Here is a 26,807-nt window from a genome sequence, read left to right on the forward strand (position 1 = left end):
ACTTAAAACTTAACTCCATTAGGCTGATAAAGCCTGCTAGTTCCTATTTGACACACTTCTGAAGGAAATCAAACAAAACAAGGCAGCAAACTTCTATGAACATTTCTTAATACCTACAAATCTATTAATTGCCCATCTCTCAAACAATTTAAAAATTAAATCCACATCACATGAGGATTCATACCTAGATTTTGGTGGCCTCTTCAAATGAATACCCTTCATTACTCTACATGCCTTCCACCAAAGACTGCCCCACTGCTATTGCAGACCTGTAACAATTGACTGTTCTGTAACTTAAGGCTTTTGTAAACAAATCTGCCCTAAATTGTGCAACCATCACCTCATTAGCTTCCACACGATATAAACCCCTTGCCACACACCAATCTAGTCAGACACTTGATAGAGCTAGAACTCATCTACTTAACAATCTGTTCAATGGTTTTTGTGCAGCATGAGAGGTAAGGGAATACTCCTCTCCCAATGTCCCCATCTCTAACAAATTTAAAATGTGGTAAGAACTCACGTTGACAACTAAACTTGGTTTTGCTTATTTATTGCAAATTCTGAAACAGATTAATATACACCAATCATAACATAATGATAACGATATACAAAGTAAATAAGATGAAGCCAAATATCTGGAACTGATTCACTCTATATTACAAAAAAAGACAACTAGTTCAATTATGGCCACATATGTTATAAGGTGACAAATGTGCAAGTTGCATTGCATCAAGACTACATTCATAAATCTCTGCATATCCCTAACTGTCCCTTCACTACTCTAAAAGTGAGAAATCCTAGTCTAAGGCAAGCTTCAGAAAAGGTGGAAAAGGTATCAGCTGTCAGAGTCTTCCAAAGAATCAACTCCAACCTGGGTCATGTAGAATAAAGCCACTACAGGGAAAGATGAGATCTGTACCTCAAGGCACCCTAAAGCAGAGTGCCAGCTGTTTCTAACTACATTACAACATAAGCAGTTGTTGAATTCAGGCACTTCCCACAGCTCTACTAGTGTTTTTCCATAATTCTAGCATTCTATATCGTCCTTTTTCCGCCTCCCTGGTCACACAGTGTGATATCGTGTACGTCCTTGGTGCCATCTCCTTCTCCCATGAGAACCCGTCTCTTGTCCGTTATCACATTTCTTCTCAGGCCTCCTAATCTATTAAACAATAACTCTTTCTCTCCACTAATGAAGCCTTGTCGACCTGCAGTGGGAACACAAAATACATGCAACATTTCACTGTGCAAGCAGAAATGCAAATGCAAATGTTAGCTGGGGAGTGAATCAGAAATACATTTCAGGCCTGCAATTAAGCTAAATTAACATCGCAGGGGTTACAGTATGTGCACTCTTCTACATGAACTTGAACATACGTTCAACGTATACACTAATATCTATGAATGATACGTCCTACTATATTATTGTCACAAGTATAATGTTTAGTCATATTCAAAAACATATTTAGCTTGTTATCCTTTCACTAAGTATCAATGCAAATCTCTAAACTCTTGTCAGTTACATTTCTAAAGTACATGTCTGATTTGTGTTAATCATGGGGAAGTTTTACATCTCGTACCCCTCTTTCTTTTGTCATACATTGGTCACACAGAATATATGCGAGTGCAGACTACCCGTGACTATAATGCGCCACTACTGTCATTTCAAAGTGGGGGGCCAAACCACTTTTCTCCACACACCATGCACTCCTTCATTTCTTTTTTGTACCTGGTGTCCAAGACTTACTGATGAGTTCCATAGCAGTTCCACAAAGTTTAGTGAATTTTAAAGAGTTTATGAAATCTTGCAAACTAGAAGGTTGAATGCACATGTCTGTACTAAGGGATGCTCTACATCCTCCACTAATCTAAACAATGCTTTGCAATATCTGACAAAACTGAACTTTCATGACCATTTACATCACTGATGGAATCCAAGCCGGAGTTGTCCAAAATTGAGTCACCAACGCTAACTGACATTTCTGTCTTCTCAATTGAATCAATACTCTCTGTATTATATAAAAGGATGGAAAAGCCTAACCTCTCATTTTTCTCCACTCTTGACTGGAAGCATACACCACTAAAGCCCCTGGATCGGGCCTATAACTGATGTAATTTTCCAACTTAAAAGTCAATTGGGATCCAACAAGATTTACCTCACATGGTCATAGACAATTCTGTGTCTTCTGAAAAAACTCTACCGTTAATTTCCAATCTCTGTCATCTTTTCTTAAATTGCAATCTGCCACCTATTTTTTTAACCCTGCCAAATATTAGGCCTTCAATCAAATTGTGTGTTCCGAACAAATATTGCTAAGTCCGGCAGTTTGCTTGATCTGCATTCTTCCAATATGTTTATATATGTCACCACTATAACATTGTCTATTTTCAACAAAACTGAACCTCCTTGTAACGGAAATCCTGCTCTCATTAGCCATATAGTATATGTGATCCTTCCTCTCCACAATACTCCATTTTCTTTCTGTTTTCTGACCTGAAACCATCTTACCTCAAACTTAGTTTCTAGCTTCGGTTTCCAAAATATAATCTGACATAGAACCAAAACAATCTCTCAATCTTTCCATACCTCTACATTTTCCATCCATCAAATTAACTCACCCTTTGCCTCTATAGATATCTTCACCTTGTCTCTATACCATAGACCATTCAAGAGGACTGAGCTCTTCAATCCCAGCAAGGCACTGTAGTTTAAGGACCAAGAAACACTGCCTGAATTGAGGATGATAAAAAGGGCACTCACAGAAATTAATTATTTCAAGTCTATCTCTTGTTTCTTTAAAATAAACCTTAACTCTTCTTTTATCTTTCTGATTTTCTTCTCTGGGGGTCATAACTGTACCATGACTATATCTACCAAGAAACCCAGAAACTCCATGTTCTGTGAAGTCTCTAACATCTACTTTTCTTGATTCGCAATTTATCCTAATGACTCCAACAACTCCTTCACCAAATTCAAATGGTATCTTCACATATCCACATTTTTATTCATAATCAGGATGTCGTTAAATTATATAATAAATCTTATTTCCCTCTCTCTCAAATAACCCACTACTGGCCTTAACACTTTCATAAATGACCAGGCGGCTGCCAAAAGAACAAATAGGAGGCATTGAAACTGATACAGCTGACCCTTCCATCTGAATTGTAGTTAACAATGGCACTCTAAAGCTATTGGTATTGTTAAATATGCATCTGATTTCACCATCCAATCCAACTTCTGCTAAACGTCCCTCAGCAAATGTATCCCTTCCATTTTGAATTGCCTGTAAGTTACATAAGAATTAAGCTGTCTGAAATTTATCACTGGTCTCCAATCCTTGTCTTTTTTCTCCTCCAGAAAACTGACAAAACCGACCTGACTGTTGTCCACTTTTACAAAGGCATCTTTTGCTACATCTGTTCCAGTTCAATTGAAATCATTTTCTCTAGATCTTGTTGGAAACACAATTCCCTTTGTTCTATTATTTGTATTGGATCTGAATTGAACTGAGTTACAAAGCCGGCTACTGTAGCAAGCACCCAGGGATCTTTTGTTATAATTTTCCTTAGTTCTTGTAAATGCCTCAGCTTTCCTCCCACTTTTTCCTGGGTAAAACCAGAAATAATCTTCATACTAACCTTGTTCTAAACTGCCACTTTGACTTCACACTGTAGTTGACCTTGTCCTGCCTCCTCTTCCTCTCTGGGGAAAGAAACCAGACGATAACTGGTTTCCTCTATAGGCTCCTCTGTTTTGATATCCTTCAAACTGGGGCTTATAGTATGCAGTGACAAAATAAAGTTGTCTCTCTCCTCCTGACGCTGCCATATAAATTACTACCTCCAAATGTATGCATGGTGGTATGGGCTTTATCCAATACTGTTAATGTCTGAGAATACTTCTCAAAGACTTCACCATTCCTTCTCCAAACAAAATACCTCTGTCCTCTTGACTAAATTCCTTTCTAGCTAACTCGCCTAACTCTGGGCTGATGTGCATCAACACTGCCTACTGCTTCTCCATTATTACACCAGCATTTGTGTTTCCAACCAAGACTGTAGCCCTTTGACACCAGCCTCCCAACAGATTTATGTCCAGATCATTTTCCTTAGCAAAAGCTTCTTCAAATAATTAAACAATTCTAGCTAATGGACCAAGCACATGCAAAAGCTTATCTTTGCACTTTTTCAAAGATCTTTCCAGACCCTTTCTTGGGTCTCTTTTCATCTTAAAAAAGATAAGTTATGAGTTTGAGATCTAGCTTCAGAGTCATTGTCTCCTTATCACTAGTTGCTGGTCTAGAGCATTCAGTCCTGATTTTAAAGAATTACTTTTAAAATTTGTATGTTGATAAATTGATGCACGCTGTTTTTTAAAGACTGCACCTGTTTATAATTGCACTTTTGAAAACCGTAGCACGCAATCCCGAGCACTTCCCTCACCTCACCTGTTGTGAACTCCCCGCGCTGCCGATTTCAGGGCTGCGGCGGGTCGGAGTTCTTGCCGCCAGAATCGGAGCGAGCACAAGCCACGCCCACTGACGCTGGCCATGCCCCCCTCCACACCACTAGAAATGTGCCCTCCACAAACGCGCAGCGGACACGCGCAGCAGGCGCGCCGCTTGCGTGCCGAAGGCACGCTAAAGGCAAGCCCGTCTGCACCCGTCCGCGCCAAGACCGGGCCCAGGGCCACATCCCCTGCCCAAAGCGACCCCGAGAAAAGACTACGGAAATACTCCAGTCAAGAACTTCAAGAATTGAGACCACGAGTCTCATGTGCCCGGACAGAACCACACAAAGGGGCACATGCATCAACAATGCCATTTGCGATTCCTTATTAGCGAAAAATAAGGAATCGCTAATAAGGAATAGCAAAAGGCTATGCATGTAGGAATCGCTATTCAAATAGCGATTCCTTAACTTTCCTTAATTGCTACTAGCAAATTGCGAGTAGCAATTAAGGAATGCCATCCCAATCATTCCTATGGGCCTCCAGGCCCATAGGAATGAATTGGAGATTGCATGAGCAAATAGCGAGTACCAGTAGGTTCTCGCAAATTGCTCATGCAATTTCAAGGGTGCAAGGGTGTCAAAATGACACCCTATTGCACCCCTGAAATTGATATGTGCACATATGTTGCACACACACATGCTCTAAGGGCATGTGTGTGCGCAACATGAAACTTTGAAAAATGCACAAAAGTGCATTTTTCAAACTTTTAGCAAATTACCATGCAGTTCATCTTCATGGTAATTTGCTCCCCCTATTAGCGAATTCCCAAATTTTTTAACTTTCATGCATTGCATTTAAGGAATCCAAAATTGAGATTCCTTAAATTAAGGAATCTCAATTTGGGATTCCTTAAATGCTATCGCTATTTAAGGAATCGCTATTTAAGGATTCCTTAAATAGCGATTCTTGCTTTTGGGTTGATGCATTGGGATTGGGTATTTTTAACTCAATACCGGGAGCTATTAGCGAATCGGTATTTTACCGACTGGATTTTGGCTTGATGCATGAGGCTGAAAGAAGGTAAAAAATGTCCAACATGCTCACAAGTCTTTGACTTTTCCACCATTAAGAACCTGGCTAATACCAGAATACCAAAATATAGAAATTACAATCTGAAAATCGCCTTGCTCAATGTCAGGTCCTTAGTCAAACACAACATACAAACAGCGGAATTAATAGATAATCATAATATTGATATACTATTTGTTACTGAAACATGGGCAGACGAAGCTTCCGATGCTGACCTGACCCTGGCCATTCCGGAGGGTTACTCCTTCTCCAGAGCTGACAGAAAAATAAAACGTGGGGGAGGATTGGCAATTATAGCAAAAAAAGACTATAAAATTAAAACTTCAGACAAAGGAAGTACCCCAGACTGCGAAACCTTAACTTTCCAAATAAAAATCACAGACAAATATACGTTTAATGGCCTACTAATATACAGACCACCTAGTGCAAAAACGCCCTTGATTGAGCTGCTAAGCCCGTTTCTCGAATCCAGTGTGACTAGTCCAGACTACACAGTCTTAGGAGATTTTAACCTACATTTAGAAAAAATCTCCGACCCGAAGGTAGCCCCATTTATTGATGCAATGTCAAATTTTGATCTAAAACAAAAAGTACACATGGATACCCATGATGCTGGTCACACATTGGACGGTATTTTCACTTCATGTGAAAGACTAACAAAAATAGATACTATCCCTATCCCGTGGTCAGACCACAAACTAATCAGTTTTACTTTAGAAATTAAAGAGGACACTGGGAGACCTATGGAACACATTAAACAAACAACTTACCTTGAATTGTCTAAAATGGATATCCAGGCATTTATTGAAACACTCCAATCATCATACCCTACACTTCACGAAGATTGTAATACAGCCTGCAAACAATTTAATGAGTGGTTGGAGAATGCACTTAAGCTAACAGTCCCACGAAAGAAAGCCACTCTGAAAAGAAAAACCCCCTCACAACCATGGTTCTCGGAAGCACTAAAAATCCAGAAACAGAAGTGTAGAAGAGCAGAAAAAAAGTGGAGAACTAATTATGATACTCACCTCAAACAAGAATACAAAGCTACCTTAGCATGCTATAAAAAACTAATAATAACAGAAAAAAGTAAATACTTTATCCATAAAATCAACGAATCAAAAAATTCAAGTAAAACCCTTTTTGAAACTGTTAAAAAATTATCAAAATTTGAGAACAACAACCCAGAAGCACTATCATCAGACTTCTGCAACGTGCTGGGTGAATTCTTTGTCAGCAAAGTTTCATCAGTATATGACTCCTTCAAAAACCATAGCACAGAAACAGCTAAAAGGGATAATTTACAGATAACAACCCCAGTGAGTAAACACCCAGATCAAACCACATTGTTCCTCTTCACTCCCCCGACAGCAGAACAGATCCAAAAAGAGATCCACACCATTAACTCAGGTAGCCCAATGGACCCCTGTCCATCGAAAATAATGCACATCTGCTCCGAACAGCTGAGCATAGTACTAGAAAAACTATTTTCCCAAATTATCAAAACCAACATCTTCCCCGATGATTGGAAAATTATATCAATCAGGCTGCTTCTAAAAAAACCTAACTTAGACTGCGAAAGCCCGAACAACTATAGACCAATAGCCAGGATCCCTTATGCCGCTAAAGTTTTAGAGAAACTAGTAAATAAACAGTTATCCCGAAAATGATCAAGAAAATCCTACCTTACCTACCACATGACTCACGCAAGACAGTGGTGACAGCATTAGCCTTGTCCAGATTGGACTACGGGAACGGCCTATACGCCGGAGCCAGGAAGAAAATCCTACTCAAACTCCAACGCCTGCAGAATACAGCAGCCAGGCTGATACTAGGGATACCAAAATTTGAAACAATCAGCCACAAACTAAAAAATCTGCACTGGCTGCCAATTGTAAAACGGATACAATTCAAATCACTATGCCTAGCATATAAAGCAATTAATGGAACTGGATCACAATTTCTAAAATCCCATTTAAAAATGTATGAGCCAAATAGACTTCTTAGATCCAGCCAAAAGAAAATAATCAGGGTCCCAAGATTTAAGAGAGCTAACTGGGGCGGAAGAAGTTTCCTGGTGCACACGGCAAGAATCTGGAACCAACTACCGCTAGACATAAAAAACAGCCCATCTTTGAAATCCTTCAGAAAGGAAGTTAAAACGTGGCTTTTCTCCACATAGCCCTAATCAACATCTTCAAGAGCCAGCGGTATCTCACAGCGCCAAGACGCCCTTGGGCATTCGCGCGCTCTACAAATAGATAAATCAATCAATCAAACAGTCCTTATAACATTTCTCTCTTCTTTCTCTGATGATCTCCTAAACCAAAATGTAGTATATTCTTCCACACGGTGAAATGAGCACCAGTCTTAACTCCTTGTGTGTCTAATATCCTCGGGATCTAATAGCCTACGTCCCATAGGACCTTTTATGGAAATTGTTTAGCCTCATCCTTAGCACTATCGCCGTCTACATATTTATAAAGGTTTTGCTTTGCCTTGGGCAGGGCACGGGTGAGCAGGGGGACACAAAACCTGTCAGATTTATCAGTGGCCTTGCGTGGCCCTGCATGGCTTGACAAATCCAGAGTGAGGCAGCACAGCCCAAATCGCTGAATTGTGTTACTCTGCACTAGGGAAGCATTCCATGGGTGGAGTGTGGGTGTTCCCAAGCATCCATCCATAGATTTTGCCGCATTCCCAGATTTACCAACAATGGTAAAACTGGGAATGCATTAAAATGCTACACCTCCCCAGGGGAGGCGTAACAGGGAGAAAAATGTTTATTCATTCTTGTTTTTCCTTCTTTCTAATCCCGGCCCCAGGATATACCTCTGTAAAAAAAATTGTTGTCCAGAGATTTTCATTTTTGATTTGTGTTTTTGGATAATTAGAGGAGTAATTTAGCTTGGGTAGACATTGCTGATCCAGGCTGAATTTTTCTGGACCACATTTTTTAAAATGGCGGATGTTTTGCAGTGATGATGTAATATTTCGGGAGACCTATATGCTTCATTTTGGTGTCAATAAATAGGTTTTGGGGGGTCAAGTATTCTTATCTAGACAGAAAATAACTCCACAGAGAAACCCTTCCACCATTTTCCAAAATGGCAGCTATAATAGAGGAAGAACACACATATAGAAATGAAACAATAATGGTTTTCAATCCTTTTAGTATACAGCACTCAATGGTTATAATCTAAATATGAAAAAAATGTGTATCACTCTTGTTTTAGACACATTTTCATAGTTTATTCTATTTATTTGTTTAGTCAATAGCTCATGGTACATTTGCAGAATGCTGAACTCCTTCAAAAGAAAGATAAACCCACTCTTGAACGATTGGTTTGTGCATCTACTTTTGGACCCGGTACCAATAACTTTAGTCAAATTATTCTAAACAACTGGCACTTGCTACAAAATTTGCAATGTTCCTTCCAGAGGTCGTTATTTTCCATGAAAAAGAATAGAAGTATTGGGCAAGAAATTGTTAGGGCAGACATATTCCAACCTCAACAGGAGGCAGACCTACGCACACAGTGGAAACTCAAACCCGTAGAAGGCCACCACAAATGTGGTAATTGTACATCTTGTGACTCTACAATAGAAGGCACGGAGTTCATCCACCAGGCCATTAAATGGAGACATCCAGCATTCACAAACTGTAAGACAAAAAATGTTGGTTATGCTGTGGTGTGTCCATGTGCTAAGATCTATATTGGGAAAACCAACCAACAAATAAACCAGCGGATCATGCAGCATGGATCCAGAATTAAAAAGAACGAGCTAACTGCCCCTATGGTTGAGCACTTTTTGGCGAATGCACTTACTGAGAAAGATTTCAAGTGGACAGTGTTGGCTGTCTTGAATACAACAAAACGAATGCTGGACATTGACGCAACACTCCTGCAGAAAGATGCTTACCTAATTTTAAAATTCAATAGTGCCTCCACAGGGTTGAATGAAATGACTGAGCTATCAAATACCAGATTTTCATTTCTTGGTTTGATATATTCATTGCTGATTAGTATACAGTAATGTACAGTAAGTTTTTTCCACAATATGAAAGTTGTGGGTTGAATTACGTTTCCACTTTGTGGTTATGCAAAGGTACTCAAGACATCTGCACTTCAAGATCCAGAATGCATAGCAAAGATTGGCTACAAGCCCGGATTGAGCCACAAGCTGATTGGAGGCTCGTACTAGACTACAATTCCCATGAATCATCACAAAATTGAGTAGTTAAATGAACCCCAACAGGAAGCGCCAATGTTGTTGCCCATGTGAAAGGATACATTGAGGATGACATATTGACACGGAAAGCCCGTTTGTACACAAGTAAGTTTGGAAGCTCATGCTGCCTCTAAAAATAATGCTCTCACACACGGACTTTGTAGTGACAACCCGTGTTGCATTTTCTTTCAGAAACGCTGAAATATCCCCGAGTTCGGGATAGCGTTAAGTTACGTCCAAAAATTAAAGAATTACCGCTAAAGGTATGTTTAGAAAGTATGGTGAACAGTTGAGCGTTCACGCTGTATTGATCAACAATTCGTTTGGAGCATTTCTGTGATCTCCCGGATCGTCTGTTCCAGTTTCATATCTGCAGCCACAGGATTTAACCTTCCCTCTCCGTCTTTCACAGAATGTGTTAGGATACATTTTCTGTAGAGGTATGGTTTTTCCACCTCTAGCTTCTTTACTCTCTCCAAATACCAGGACCCATACCTCAGATAGTTTATGCAATCCAATTCACGAAACACAGTAATCAGTGACTCTACAGGTTTCACGTGCAGCTCCCAATCACCTTCCTGATCAGCATGTTTTTCACTAGAGCTATCATGTTTAAAATATTTCCCCAGTACTTTCAACGTTCTGATTTTTCTTCAAATTCTTTGACAATCTCTATGAACTTGGTTTTCAGGTTTTCTGATTTTGAACTGACTCTTTTGAACTTTGCCTGGCTTTTCATTATGCCTTTGAATTGACTTGCACCCTGTGCCTTGTTCACTTCTGAGATAAGATATGCAAAACCAAATTTGTCATTCTTGTTCCAGAAAGCATTCCAATGAAATGTTTCTATAGCCTCAGATATGATGAGCATACCTTATAATGAACAAACATAAAGAGTTCTGCTCAATACTGACTGGGCAGTTTTGTTTCCAAAGTTTCAGCCTCAATAAGTGCATCGTCTATGCCACAGCCATTAAGATAACTTCCTACACATGCAAAAGTTTGTCAAGTGGAAAACACTCATTAGATAAAGATCATCCATTTCTACTGGATTGCTCATAAAAATATCAACTACAATAAGGAAAATACCTTAACCGCAGAGAATTGGCAGGATGGGCTGGTCTTCAAGCTGAACATGCAACTTTTAGAGCTGTGTATACTGTTGCGTAGTTTGTGACTGGCGATGGTATGACTGGTAAAAACCCAACCTTCTTCAGTGGGACAGTATTCTGGAAAATCAGAGCATGATTTCCAGCCTATGGAGGAAATGACTTTTCTTTATCCTTCAGTTCGCACCGAATGAGCGACATGATAAATTCAATTAAATCAGCTTTGCGGAATGCAGCATCAGGTAGAAGAAGATTGATGTCCTCAGCCACTTTGAAACTTTCTGGTTGACTGGGACATGTTGATAGCTTGTAGTGATTTTGTACTGTCGACATTTCAGTCTCTATGCATTTGTCCATGAGACCATCTTCAGGACTACTAATCCGACTGCAGACTGCCGAATTTTCGCTGCGCTACAAAATTTAACAGAATAAATGTCTTCAATTGAGAAGTTGCTGGGGACTGGAAATTTAATTACAACGTCTAAAAAGCACCAGAGTTCACTTACCTGTATCTTTTGACGATTATTCACCTTAAACAGAAGCTACAGAACGACGATCGATTTGACATATATATATCAATTGTATTCTATAATTCTTGAATCTTTGGAAACGCCATTCAGGGGTCAACTGTTAAATTTATGATAGTCCTGAAGATCGTCTCAAGGACAAATGCATAGAGACTGAAACGTCGACATTCACACTCTCTTCTGGAAAATAATGTACAATGAGAAGAAGTGTTTACAATAGTGACATTGAAGGATTATACAATTGTATTTATTTTCCTCTTGTTGCATTGTTTGTATAACTGTGTAGTACCCTTGATAAATTTCAAAAGATAAAACCTTTCTCTATATATACCTGTGTTTTTAATATTTATTGTTTTGTGATTGGTTCATTGGTTCTTATGTCCTCACAAGGAACACAAATATTTCTTAGTTAAAATACATTTGAATAATATCTCTCTGGTGAGTTTATCAATAATTCTTGCAGTTAAAAATATATATCAAAAGCAATAGAACAGAGTATTCCAAATAAATCCCTTGAAGGCGCCTTTTAGCCATTCATTCATTCCCTGGTGGTAGCACAGCAGAGGGGCAATGCAATATGCAGAGCAGGTCTGGCGCAGTCCCGTGGAGCATTTGCAAGTTTTTCTACCGCCACACTTTTCATAACGGTGAGTCCGCCACAAAAAGGCTGGCGGTGGAGGAACAAAGGGGGCCCCTCAAGACACATACAGGGGTCGCAACATGGGCCCCCCTGTTTGCTTACACCCATAGCTCCAGCACAACATAGACTTTAGAGTCCTTGCCGTGCTGAAACATTTTTGCCGTTCCCATTGCGGTGCACTTTTTCCGGGCACTACCATAGGGGAGGCAAAAGGACTGTCCACCTGCACAAGTTGAACTCATAATCAATGGCAGTCTTTGCACGGCTTTGGCGGTGCTGTGCCAGAAGAGAGGCAGTGCAGCACCACCAACGTCATAATCGGGCCCCTATTCATTCAGGATGTTTCTTAAAATAATTCTTGCTGATTTTACTGCATCCTTTGATCTTATTTTGGCCGCAAGAACATCCGGAGTCAGATCAGCTGAGAACACCATAAGGGTCTCATTCTTTTTGTTAGATGAAAACGAATTCTATTATTGTACATTCTCACCAGAAAACTTTTAATTTCTTCATTATGGATAATTACAGTTTTATCAATGTTGACCAGTATTTCTCTGATCCCACTTAGTGTTAACCTGTAGCCAGCACTCAAGCGTTTTATAACTTCAATTGCTTTTTCAAAGAGTGCAAACTTAACTGAAGGTTGGTGGTTACGTTACTGCTGGGAGCTCATTGTACATTTATATTTTTGAATGTAGGCATGCATGCAGTTCAGGTGGGCATACAAATCTGCTCCAAATACATTCACCTTGCTGTTTAGATCAGCTACTTGGCTGAAAACTTGTTCTTGCAAAAAACACACTGCAGATAAAAACATGTTTGCCTTTTAATACTCACATGCTTTGTACTTTGTTCTTTCGTCAATTCCTTTGGTCCTTGCCCTGGCTAAAACACAGATAACACTTTGAAGATCCTCTGTTTCTGATCAGTTGTTGGAGATGGACGAGAGTAACCATTGATCTTCCAAGTTGATGGGCATTGGGTTTAGTTGTCATCGCTTTCTAAGAAGACTCTGATTCTTGTTGTGATTCACTGGCTGCTGCTATTTTTTTAAAACATTTTTCCTCACTTTTTCTATTGTATACGATTTGTAGTACTTGTTGTTTAAATGATAAAATATTTCATCGTCTTCACCCATCAGTTTCAATCTTTTTTTAACTTCATCTTGTCGTATTTCAGCAGCATCTTGAACTCTCTTCTGTCCAGCCGCAGTTGATGTTAGCTTTTCATTCAGATTAATTTGGCATATGACGCATTTTTCTTTGTTGGAGGATGTCTCAGATTTTGTAGTTAGCAACACTCTGTCAGAAGGTAAAGATCCTCTGCTACCATCTGCTTTGCTCATGTTTACAAATTTGAATCAACGGAAAATCTGAAACAAAAAAATATTAAAATAAATTACCTATATGATGGTTAAAGCACATCATTATAGAGCTGCTATTTTGGAAAGTGGTGGAAGGGTTGCTCTGAGGAGTTATTTTCTCCATTAGACTACTTGACCCACAAAACCTATGTCTTGAATGAAGTATATTGGTTGCATGGTTCTTGAATTATTACATCATAACTGCAACTCATCCACCATTTTCGAAAATGTCGTTCAGAAAGATGTGGCCTGGTTTAGTAATGTCTGTCTAAGCTAAATTACTTCTCTAATGATACAAAAAAACAAATCAAAAATGAAAATCTCTGGACAATTTTTTTACGGAGATATATCAAGGAGACAGGACTATTCTATGTGTGGAAAGAGGAATATGCTTCAGGGGATTGTCTTTGTGCAGCAAGGTGTCCCTTCCTGTACAAAAACAGCCCTACTTACAATGCAAGCACCCTTGCACCATGGCGCAAAAGGTGCCTGCATTGGTGCTAGGGAGCACCTTGTGTGCCAGCCACAGGAAAGGACAAGAATGCACCATATATTGTTAAGTACGGCTCATTCCTGACCTTTCCCTGTTACACAGTGCAGCAAGATGGCTTGCTGCGCTGCATTATTTCTTAACAAATATAACCCTTATTTTTTTGCAACCATAATTCAGTTGCAAAACATTAATGCATGCCACTGCGATTCATCAGTTGAACGGAACACCCTATACATACCACTTCCAAATACCGAATCGATATCTATTCGCAATTCCATATTGTGTTTCAGTAACATTTTGGTGGGATTAATACAAACCAAAATGCTTTTTGTGCATTCGGGAACAGGCTGATTCTGTGAATCGCCCCATTTTTTACCACAACAACATTTTGTACATATAAGAGTAAGAGTAAAAATGTATTACAGATGAAAGGGGTTGGAAAAGATAACCTCTTACATTCACCTGACCCTGGAACAGGGTAGCGGTCTCCTTCAAGAGCTCACTACAAACCTGGAGCCATGACTAATCGAATGAGCTTGCAGTGAATCTGGCTCTAGGTGCAGCATGTTTCTGGGATCCATCCCTCCTCTGCAAAAAGAACTGTTGATGGACAGAATGCAGAACAATGTCATACATACATCCCAGTACAGAGATCTGGGCCTAAATCTATCGTTTTTTTGCTCACCATGCCTTTCCAGTTTGGACCCAGCCATATGCAAATCTGTCTTGACCCTGTGCCCCATGGGAACAGTCCAGCCCGAACTGCCAGGCCAGGTCCTCCCTGGACTGGAAACAAGCATTCTAGGACTGGTTTCGGAGCTTCACCCCTCTTCAGCCAGGATAGCTTGATTCCAGTGGCATGGAGAGCACGGGACTCACGTCTGAGCATACCCGTCCCACACGGGGTGACAAATGCAAAAAGAACTGTTGATGGACAGAATGCAGAACAATGTCATACATTCACCCCAGTACAGAGATCTGGGCTTAGGAGCTGAAAGGAAGGCCCAACAAGGCTCCCCCTAGCTGTGGAATCGACTGTTAGTCTCCATGCCTTTTCGACTTTGCTGGTGTCTCCAAGACTGGGACACGCTGAGAGCCAAATAAACCTAGGCAATGGATTTTGGTGGTTGCTTGATGGAATTGACATTGTGGTCACATGATTTTTTCCCACCTACAAAGGGACATGGCCGTGGAGCATTTTGTGGATAAGTAAAAAAAAGGGAAGGGTTGTGATTAAGGGGAAGGGTGTTCTTATTTTCAATAATCAAAACAGTGCAAATGAAAGAAGTTGGAGCTGCTGCGCAGTTTACCTGACTGGGGTGCTCAGGCCACAATTTGATTCCCTGCCAAGTCAAAAGTTGCTAAGGCAGGAAAGTGGCGTGGGTCTTCAATTCTGGAGAGGTAGTGGAGAGGACTTTTAGTTAAACCCTATATAGTCAGGTGTGGATTTGTTTCGAGTGGTGTACAAGTTTTATGTATAGTGGCAGCTTTGGCTTTCCTGAGGGCTGTGGATTACTGAAAATATATGACAGGGTCTTGGTGGTGGTGGCCCACCCTCGTGTGAATCTCTGTGCCTGTTTCATTCCTTCATGATCAGGGTAATTTCTAATTGTTTCAACTATTTGGATGGTGCTTCCTCCATGATTGTGAATTGTTCTTAACGATAGTATGAAATAAAGATTTATTCCTGTCCTTTTGTCCCATTGGCAAGTTGACAAATGGTCCATGTTCTGATGCCACACATTGGCATTTCTTTATTGACACACAATGTCAAAAAACTGAGGGCACATCAGGCTAGCATCAAGCCACAGTTCTACTTTGGTTTCGGGTCTGAGAATGGGACATCCTATTCTCTTCCTCTTTTTACAGTCCCCATGAGATGCCTACTAGGCTCCCACTGATATGTGTTTGGTGATTAGTACAAGCACCTGAAGTATGCAAAAGTGGCTATGAATGTCCTAAGTCTTGCTATTCTTTATGACCAGAAGCTGGCAAAAGAGGCACGCCCCATAAGTTTGCCCTATAGGGACCGGGCTGACAGAGTGTCAAAGGGTGGGACCTACGATTCCCCAAATCTCCACCCAGGCCCTGTTAGATTGCCAACAGAGCTCCCTCCAATATTTCAAAGTGCAGAGTGCTGATAAAAATCGGCGTAAAGTAAAGAAGCAGATAGGGGCAAACGCAGGTAATAGTTCATTTCTCACTCCACCTCCATCTGTGAGGCTGATATTAACATCCCACCAAAAGTCGGGACAGATCATTAGATACTGTGCCTCATATAGGCCAATTGTCCTAATTAATGTAGATGCTAAACTTTTCACAAAGATACTAGCATGTAGAAAAGAGAGTATACTCATTGAATTTGTCCATCTAGCTCAAACAAGCTTCTTATTTCAAAGACAAATCCAGAACAATATCAGAAGGGCAGCTATTTTGATGGGAAAAAAAAACATGAATTAAGGAACTCTTGGTGGTTTGTTATCCTTAAATGGTATTCTTAAATGTCAATGAAGCCTCTGATATGGTTGATTGCATTGCATGGCTACTGGCTAATAATGTTAATCAAGAGTAAACCCTAATGACTAAACCTCAGGTACATTAAAATTGAGTAGGGGCACAAGATAAGCCTAGCCACTGCCTCCTCTTCTCTCTTGGGTAACAGGCTGAAGGTTTCCTGGCTTTATCTTGTGAGTATGAATCTGACTAGTATGGGGCTATCTTGCCCAGTCCTTTTTCTCTGTGATTTGGGGCTTGTTCAGGGGCATTAATGGACTTGTGAGATAAACCTGAACTTTTGAGAAACAGCCTCTGTTGAAGGAGAAAGCTAGGGACAGTTATATTCTGGAAAAAGCAAGTGATACTGCTGATAATTATATAGTTATGCATTTTCTGTCTTCCATCACTTTATTATTAAACTTTAATAAAATTCACTTCCAAAAAAACTGTTTACTTCTACGTGATATTTTTGTACATTGATGAATTTGTAAAAGTCATTCGCTTTCATAAATTTGGTCTGGAAATTCTCTTTTCAGTATTACATTTAAATGTTAATTTTTATTTTTCATGCTGGGATTAATCCACAGATCAACTGTGGTGTGTTTTCTGATCAATTCCTTATGATAAATATGCAATTTATAAAATGTCTCTATATTTATGTGGCTTTAAAAATTATTCATCTCAGGTAGCTAGCGCCTCGCTTTGCTTAGCTGCTTGCTACCTGCATTTTTAAACCGATTTTACTGAGTTGTGTCTTACTGCAATATTTTATCTATTTTAAGATTGATGTGTTTAAATTAAATTGCTGCTTTGTTTTTAAAAGAAACGTCCTTGCCTTTACCATTAGTGTTGCTCAGTCGTGCTGTTCAGATACTGCCGACCCCAGTCCGTCACGGCTGTTGTGCTGCTTGAACAGAGGGCGTACACACTAACCAGAGCCTTCCCCACTTCCGCCATAATTCATATCTGGTCAGGACGCGGTCTAGTCGTCCCCCGGAACAGAGGTTAAATTGCCCGATGGTGCGGACGTGCGCAGTGGGAGCGCCAAGGGCGCGCCTAAGGCAAGCACGTCTGCGCCCGTCCGCGCCCAAACGGGACCAAGGGCCAGTCACCATGCCCATTTTATCTCTCTCTCCTTTAAGAACAAAAACTCGTGCACCCTGGTAATTACGTTATCAATTCTCTCACTAATATTAGATTCATCGAATTAGGAATCATGGAAGCAAGGGCATGGAAGCAAGGGCTTCCTTTCCAGAGATTTTTATTTCCCCCATGCTACAATCATTCCTCAAAGACAACCCAAAGACACTACCCTTAAACCAATTATTTTTTACCTCAATACCCGCTCCCTGGTGAAACACCAGCTTGATTTATTTCACCTTTTGGACTCAAGCCATCCTGACATCCTGTTCCTAACGGAAACTTGGCTGTCCCAAAACTCAGCCCTAGATATTTTGGCAGCCCTCCCTAATGATTATTATATCCTCCAAGCAAACCGCATGACAGGGAATGTGGGGGGGGGGGGGTAGCAGCCATTGTCCATCAAGATTTAAAATTGACTACGTTAATTTCACTTGATCTACCTTCGGTAGATAATCTAGTTTTGAAATTGGAATCGGTCTCGACCCCTCTAATCTGTGTTCTACTTTATAGACCACCCACGAATATGCCCTCATTTCCCTATTCCCTAGCTGAACAGTTAGCTCAACTAATCACCAACAATGCTAAAGTTTTGCTGATTGGCGATTTTAATTATTGAGCCAATGACATACAAGACGGACCCTACGCTAAGAAATTGAATGATCTCCTTATTGGGTTAAACCTTACCCAGCATATAACTACAGCCACACATAATAAGGGACACACGCTGGACCAGGTGTGGACAGCCAATAGAACAGTTTCGGCATTGATGGTATGGCCCTGTATTTGGTATGATCACTTCTTAGTCCAGTTTACTATTAGTGATATTGCTATAGAAAAATTACCAAGCCTAAAAAGATTAGTAGCTAGGAACTGGAACAATATTAATAAAACTCAGTTCCATGTTACCCGAGTAAATACAGTTCCTACCCACCAGATTTTCAATTAATTTGAGTGAGAAAAACCTCACAGCATTGCTCACTGCGGCCAGCAATGAATATGCCCCACTAAGAACGATTCGATCAGCAAGACGCCATGAGGGACAAAAATGGTTTTCTGCTGAGTTACAGAGTCAAAAACTAGCTTTTCGTCAATCCGATAGGAAACTGAGAACCAACTATTGTTTAGATAAAAAAGAGAGCTATTTGCTACAATTGAAAAAGTATAAAAAATCTATTTCTACAGCTAAGGCTGCTCACTTCTCTTCTAAAATTATGAGCTTCACCAATAGGTCCAAAGAAATATTTGACATCGTTAACAAATTATCTAATCCTGATAGAATAACATTAAAATCCACTCCCAGTCAATCCCTTTGTAACTCCCTCAACTCGTTCTTTATTAACAAAATTGTCACAATAAAAGCCAGTATTCCCTGCTGCTCGACTCCTGAGGACTCACCCTCAATGCTGGAAAACCCCTGCCATCTTGAAGAGTTATCAGCAATAGATAGCCAAACGTTTTTGGACCTTCTGTGTAAAGTAAAGTCAGGATCTCCTACGGATAGTTGCCCGCCTCATATCCTAAAATAAGTTTTTACTAGTCTCCCTGCGACCCGCCCTGGCACTTCTTAATGATTCTTTAGCACATGGTTGTGTTCCAAGAGCTTTTAAAGAAGCAACAGTCATCCCCCTGTTAAAGAAATCAGGTGCGGACCCAGAGATCTTGACTAACTACTGGCCTATTTCCCTGCTTCCATATCTGGCCAAAATACTAGAATCCCACATGGCCAAATGTCTCTGTGCTTTCATTGAGCAGTCGGATTACCTTGATCCTAACCAGGTAGGGTTTCGTCCAGTGCACTCTATCGAGGCAGTAATACTTACCGTATTGGATACACTTCACAAGGAAGCCGACAAAGGCTTCCCTCAGACCTTGGTGTTGCTGGATCTTTCAGCCGCATTTGACATGGTCGACCATGGTATCATGATCGACCGTGTCCGGATGGCCGGTCTCAAGGAGATGGTGTCCAGCTGGGTTAAGTCATTTCTTGAGGAATGTACTCAGTCAGTGCGCCTCTCCCAGTTTTCGGCAACAACATTTGGAGTAATGCAGGGTTCCTCACTGTCGCCCCATCTATTTAATCTATATCTTCTTCGTTTACTTCACTCTCTGAAAACTAGGAAGGTAACTGGTGTTTTCAATCGATAATTCACCTGATTCAATATCTGATTTCCAGACAACAATGTTACACATCCGTGACTGGATGAATTACAACCAGTTAAAGGTAAATCCAGATAAAACAGAAGTGATTCTGATAGATGGTCCTTTGAACCCTTGGAACACCCAGTTCTGGCCAAGTGAATTGGGCACTCCACCTAACCCTTCCTCCTCAGCTCGAAGCCTGGGAGTGATCATCAATAGTGATCTCACTATGAAATCTCAGATAGGAGCAGTGACCTCCACTTGTTTCTTCCATCTGAGGAAGATAAGAAAGATTAGGAGATTACTCACTCGAGAAGCCCTAATTCAGGTGGTCCTAGCCATGGTGATATCACATCTGGATTATGCTAACTCTTTATACTTTGACATTCCACTTTACCTCAACAAAAGATTGCAGATGGTTCAGAACCAGGCAGCAAGGTTGATATTCCAACAACGCAGATGGGAACATATATCCCCTACTATGAAAGAGCTACATTGGCCTCCCAACCTGCACAGATGCGTGTTTAAAGTTGGTTGCCTAATTTTTAAAACCTTGTATGGTACTAGCCCAAAATTTGTATCCAGACTTGTCCAGAAATATTTACCTGCACGGAGCTTACTCTCTGCTCATAAGAACCTCCTAGTCATTCTTTCCTACAAACGGAAACGAATAGGTGGCTGCAGGTTTGCAGTACAGGCCCTCAGTTTCTGGAACACTCTCCCTTTAGAGATAAGAACTTGCACTGAATCTGTTAGATTCCGTAGATTACTAAAAACCTGGCTATTTACCCAAGCTTATAACTAGACACTATTTACGACTAACACATGTGGCTCCAGGAAATCTTCTTAAGTCCAGCGCCAAGAAACCACTCGGTGTACGAGCGCTTTATAAGAAATTTTAACATAACTTTTAACATAACATTATTTATTATTTCCTGTGCAAGGTTTTACATATATTGATTTGACGCACTAGAGGCAAGGTATCTCCCATGCCTATTCCTTTCTTTTGAACACTGAATTAATCTTTGAACTAGAAATAATTCTTAGTGAATAAATTGCTGCACACTATATGAATTAGTGATGATTTGATCTTGGGTTAGGATCACAAATGTTTTAATATTCATAGTGAAACTTTCTGAAATATGTTCACACAAACCAATTCCATATCAGAAGACAGAAGATATCTTTTTTGCAAACCTTAATGTCCACTATCTTGAATATGTTATATTTTGAATATGCGATACTATTGTTTATATGTTATTTATACTACATCGTGCAGGGAGAAATCTGAATATTGCATGAAAACCTTAAGGCTTGAGTTACCCCCTGGGATGACTGATCTAGTGGGGTTAAGGAGATTTAATATAGTGTTGCATACTTTTGGTTTAATATAAAATATGGGAATTTGGGTATCTAAATGTTTTAAAATATAATTTTCCTTTTTGCTTGCACAGCTATTTCTGTGAACCACCACGTCTTCAATCTACCTTTGTAGTTTGAAAGATGGGTCTTAAAGAAGACTTTCATAATGTAAAGGTTCATTTAACTGTTCTTCATAGTTTGATTTATCAACTAGGCATATTGCTCATCCTTTTATCAGATGCCACATATTCTATCATGCTATTTTGACTTGATGGGAATGGACGAGGAGGACAACAGAGATATTGGCAACTGAAAATAAAAATTTGAACTCACTGTGATTAATATGTGTTAAAAATGGGATTTCTGGTTGGCTAGGGTTTATAGTCAGGGCAAGTGAGTTACACACTGAAGATAACCCCTGCTCACCCCCTTGGTAGCTTGGCACGAGCAGTCAGGCTTATCTCAGAGGCAATGTGTAAAGCGTTTGCGCAACACACACATACACACAGCAGCAACACACTAGGCACACCACAAAAGAAACTCCACACAAGGTTATATATAATAGCCTTTGTATTATCATAAACACATTAGAAACATAACCACACATTTACACTGTGCCAACTGGCACTAGGCAATATTCACAGGGGATTATATACAGGACAGGGCCAATCGGGCCATGTCAGAACCATCACTAACACAAGTAGTAAAAGCTAAAACACAGCCAATATCTACTGGTATCATAATGACCTCAGCATTATCACATTAGGCATAACTCCCACATTACGTATAAATCCCATTACACATAAATCCCATTACACATCAAACACATTATGCATAACTCTTATGGGCATAAATCAGCAGTGCACTACAGTACACTGACCAGGTGCATACATCTCCTTAGGGCCTTGCGCCCTAACCAGTACACCCATCAAGTGCACACAGCACCTTAGCGTAATTACTGAACTGCCCCCAGGCCATCTGCCCATACAATGGGGCTCCAATGCCCTATGTCCAACAGTCAGGGCACTAGGATAGTGCTCCTCAAGGAGCCCTCTGGCTGGTAATGCAATAAAAACAAAGTGCGCAATGCGCTGGGGCAGGAGTGCATCTCACCCCGTCCTCGTTCCTCCAGAAAGAAAGAATGCCCCCTGTTGTGGCTGCCCATGCTCCTGCGGTGCAGCCGAGTACAAAAATGAGCCCTGGCAGTAGCTGTGCCACTGAAGCCCCCCTCCGGGACTTCTAAAATGAACCTTTGCCCTACTTTGCAGCTGCCCACTATGGTGGCGCAGCTGGGAAGCTCACAGGGGCCCTGCCATGACTCAGGCCTCAAGAGCGCACAAAAGAAATGCTCAAAGGGGAATCCCTTGGTAACGGCACTCTTCTGGGGTGTACGTGGTGCCCTGCTCACTGGGCCCGTTTCAGTGCGGGGCGGACACTGACAATGTGGCCCGATAATTCCCCACTGGGACCCCCCTACTCATAGTCACCGACAATTCCCCCTCGGAGCCCTAACTCACCGGGGACTCCTCGAGGACTTCAACGTGGAGCCTGCACGGCTCTGGTCATCCTAGGCTGCTGGCGGCTCTTCCTGGGTCCACACAAAGGCGGGGTAGGCTGCCGCCTCGACCTAGGCTCCTCAGTCTCCTGTACTCACGGGGCTCTCACTGGTACGGGAGCTCCGCTTACCCACTGCCACACTTCCTGCCTCACTTCTGTCCCCGCCCACAGTCAGGCAAGGCTGCCTGACTTCGTATTGGCTGCAGTGGTGAATTTACACGAGCCCACGCTAGGGCTCACCTCAGGGGACATGAACCGGCAGGGTAGGCTCCCGCTCCGGTTCCACAAATATCCAAATACAGGGTGGGCTCACGTTCGTAAATAGCATAAAGCTGGGTGGGCTCCCGCAAGAAGCCAGCAATGCTGGGGACTCCCTACATCGGGATTCCCTCGAAATCGATCGCAGCTCAGCATTGCAAGCCAAAAACGGAAGCGCTCCTCTCAGCAACAAAGAGCAACATGCTCTTCAAAAGAAAAGCAAAGCGCTCACAGGGCGCTAGCAAGCAGGCAGGCTAAAGAGTCCTTGGTGCTGGGGAGACCACAGCACAGCGCAGCAAGGCAGGCAAGCACGCAGGGACCCCCAGGAGGCAGCAGCTGGGTCCCGCTGCGGTTCCTCCTGGCAGAGGGTCCCCTCCAAGTAAGCCCAAGCACAGAACAGCTTCATGGGGTCACATCCCCTATATTTATACTTCATTTTCCTTTGTCTGTAGTACAGAGCATGGGGAAACCGGATGCAACTGGTTTACGGGGAAATTGGAGCACTTTGTTTTCCAGGCTCCTCTTTCCCTTTGTCAGGTGGGGGCTCAGTGATCCGACACACCACAGGGGGCGGAGCCAGCATTGTACAGGCTAGGCAAGGACCTATTCAGGGTCAGGGGATTACTCCTCCCACTACTCCCAATGCAGATGTCCTATTCAGCCTAGCGCTGACTCACCCTGCCCCTCCTGGAGCCACACACACCTCCCAGCCCCTGTCACTCAAAAGCCAGACATGCAATTCACGTCAGGCAGGCAGACACATAGCACACACAAATGGCAACTTCTAAAAGTGGCATTTCTAAAATAGTCATAATAAATCTGCACACACCATTGCGTAGCATTTATTATTACTATTCCAACCATATTAACTTGACCACACGGTTCCTCTCATAACAGGAATTACCACTGACACTCTCATCAGGGAACCGCCCAATGCATTCCTATGGGAGGGCAGGCCAATCTCACCAAATGTAACACTGAGTGCGCACGCACTTTACACTGGACAGCAGCGCTAAAGTACCCAGAGTCCTAAAACCATTACCACCATGTTGGAAAAAAGGCTGGGAGAAAGGCAAAATGTTTAGGGATGACCCTGCAAAAAGGGCCAAGTCCAACAATATGTCACTCTATAGGTTAAATAATTTAGAGGGCACTCTGCTAAGTAAAGGTTTATCACTTATCACTGGTAACCCAATTGAATATTTAATCACTTATCTAGATGTTATTCAGATTAAAGCAACAGGCCCTAAAACCTAGTTTAAAAGGCCTGCTGGCAACTAACCTTTTCACATGCTGATATACTGAGGACACTCAAAGACTCACTGGGAATGCATCCACAACTGAAAAATCAAGTAAGTCATTGGGGAGAGGCTTTAAGTTGTCAATGAACAAAGTCAATAGAATATTTAATTCAGTTTCTTGGCACAAATATGTTCTAGTACTAAGGCAGCAGTAACTACATTGTGATGTTTGTAATAGTAGTATTTACTATTATGTCATGGAAATTACCAAATTCAGATGACATTTATTTCTTGCAAACATCTAGATCATTGATACTCAAAGTATGGCCCGGGGGCCGCATGCGGCCCTCCTGACCTTTACATGCAGCCCCCTGGTCCACTGCAGCACTGGGCTGCTGTTTACCCGGCTCAGCACTAAACTTTCAAAAATGTTAAATAAACAGGCAAGTATTTATTTAAAGGTCAATTGATGTTAAAGAAATAAGTAAGTAGAGAGTCCATCGATTAACTTTAGCGACTTCTTAAGGATATTTTGCAGCAAAAGCATACACATATAACAAAAACTCATCAAAATTGTATTTCATTAACATGTAGAACAGTTTCACTTAGTACATCTGATTATATCAGTGAATTCAGAATATTTTTTTAAGTGATACTTTTCAAACATGAAAATACTTTATTAAATCAAACACATGCATGAGATTTTGCATACAGTTCCAATTAAATTAACCTGGAACAATCTTTTTCTTTTTTTTTTATAAATATTTTTATTGAAACATATATCGGTTCAAATAAACAATACAGAGGACACAGACAGGAGATAGATAATAAAGGCGTACAATGGAGGAGGATTACAGTTCGACCTAAAAGGGGAGCATCACGGGGTGAGGGGGACATTTGGTTCAGAACAATCAGGAGGTGTACAAATTTCTCCACGGTATCTATTCCACGGGCTCCAAATACGTGCCCATTTTTTGGGGCATTCCCTGGCAGCATAGACTGTCTTCTCTCTGAACATATTTTATTTTATTTTATTTTATTTATTGCGTTTTTATATAGCGCGGACTTTACCCGAAGGTGTCAGAGCGCTTCACAATAGGAGCAGTAATGATACATAAGGAGAAAAATTACAAGTGAGCATGTTACAAAATCAAACGTTACGTTTCATGAGGCAATAGTGGCATTTGTGCAAGTATCAGGAGCAAACAAAATACAAGAGGGAGCAAACGATACGTTACAAAAGGAAAAAAGTGACGTGTGCAGGTTACAAGAGCATACAAAGTACACAGAGGTCAATAAATGGCAGACACTCAAAACACTAAAATAAAAGTTACGTTACATGAGGCAGTGGTGGCCGTTGTGCAAGTATCAAAAGCAAACAAAATACAAGAGGTAGCAAACGAGGTAGCAAACAAGATCCCTCTCCCAGGCCTCTATCGTAGGTGGTTAAATAGCGCCCCACAATTGCGCAATGTTTCTCTTGGCTATCATGAATCCCAAGGTGGGCCATTGTGTCTGGTGAGTGTTCAGGTCTGTGGGTTCCCATATGTTTAGGAGGCAGCGCCTCGCCTCCGGGGAGAGACGGATGCATAGCACAGCAAACCTTACCTCATGTACCTCGTGCCAGAAAGAACTAATGTGCTTACATTCCCATATGATGTGCAGAAATGTTCCCATTTGACCAGTCTCTCCTGCATTCCCCATTGTCTGTTTTCCCCATATGAATCAGACGTGGCCCGGCGATGTACACATGGTGGAGGATTTTTAGCTGGACCAGTCTAAGGCACGCCGGTATAGCGACCACTCTAGGAAAAGATACTGCCTCTTGCCACTCTTCGTCGTCTAGCTCGATCCTATCTTCCGTCCACTTCTCCCTTAATGCCTGTAGGGGGTCAGTCATATTGTTTATCAGTTTTTTGTATATGAGGGAGATCATCTTGTCAGGTAGGTGGCCAACTAAGATTCTGTCCTCTAAAGGTGAGGCTTCAGGTGGGGCTGCACCCTTAGGTAGAGGAACAATCTTTTTCAAAAGGGATTTCTTCTTAAAATGATCAATTTATGTAAACATCTATTCTGTAATATGAGGCTAGCACAATGAGATGATAACTATTTAACCATCCAACACGTCTAATTTTAAAATGTTTTAATTTCTAGGGAGACAACGGAGGCCCTCTGGTCTGTCAGAATGAAAACGATATATGGCTAATATTTGGAATAGTCAGCCTTCGGTCCGTGAGCTGTAACCCAGCAAATGTATTTGTCAGAACGGCAAGATATAAAGACTGGGTTAAACGGAAAACAGGTGAAAAAGGAAAACCTTTTTTCCCTCAAGTTGCAATACCAGCTCGCTAAACTGTGAACATACAGTCCAGATTACCACCACTCCCAGTATAACCACACCAGCAGTATTGCAAACAGAGAGCCAAGGATACACTAGGACATAACTGCAGATAGGAGTCATAGCCATAGAAGGGGAGCTGGAAGGAAATTACCATCTGCACTACTAATTATGGAAAATACTTAACAAAAAACAAGTTACAGAATCATTGTAAAAGGGGAATACGGTAAAGAAACATTTGAACAATGACAAGAAAACTATTGGATGCACGATGGTAGCGACCACAAACAGTGTGATCAAGGTTTTCATTTTTTCAGATCATGTAAAACTTCCATGATCTCTGATCATCAGTCGTGGTAT

At 41.2% G+C, this 26,807-nt stretch overlaps 1 protein-coding gene across 1 annotated transcript in view; it reads left to right on the forward strand.

The window, feature by feature from the left end:
- LOC146821394 (inactive serine protease 54-like) overlaps positions 1–26,461 on the forward strand; it is a 144,495-nt gene extending 118,034 nt beyond the window's left edge. The window contains exon 4 of the mRNA XM_085609841.1: positions 26,264–26,461. Coding sequence (XP_085465967.1) covers positions 26,264–26,461 — 198 coding nt within the window. The remainder of the gene's footprint in view (positions 1–26,263) is intronic.
- Positions 26,462–26,807: the final 346 nt, after the last annotated feature.

Source organism: Triturus cristatus, chromosome 6, assembly GCF_964204655.1.
Source record: "Triturus cristatus chromosome 6, aTriCri1.1, whole genome shotgun sequence".
Classification (NCBI taxonomy): Eukaryota; Metazoa; Chordata; class Amphibia; order Caudata; family Salamandridae; genus Triturus; species Triturus cristatus.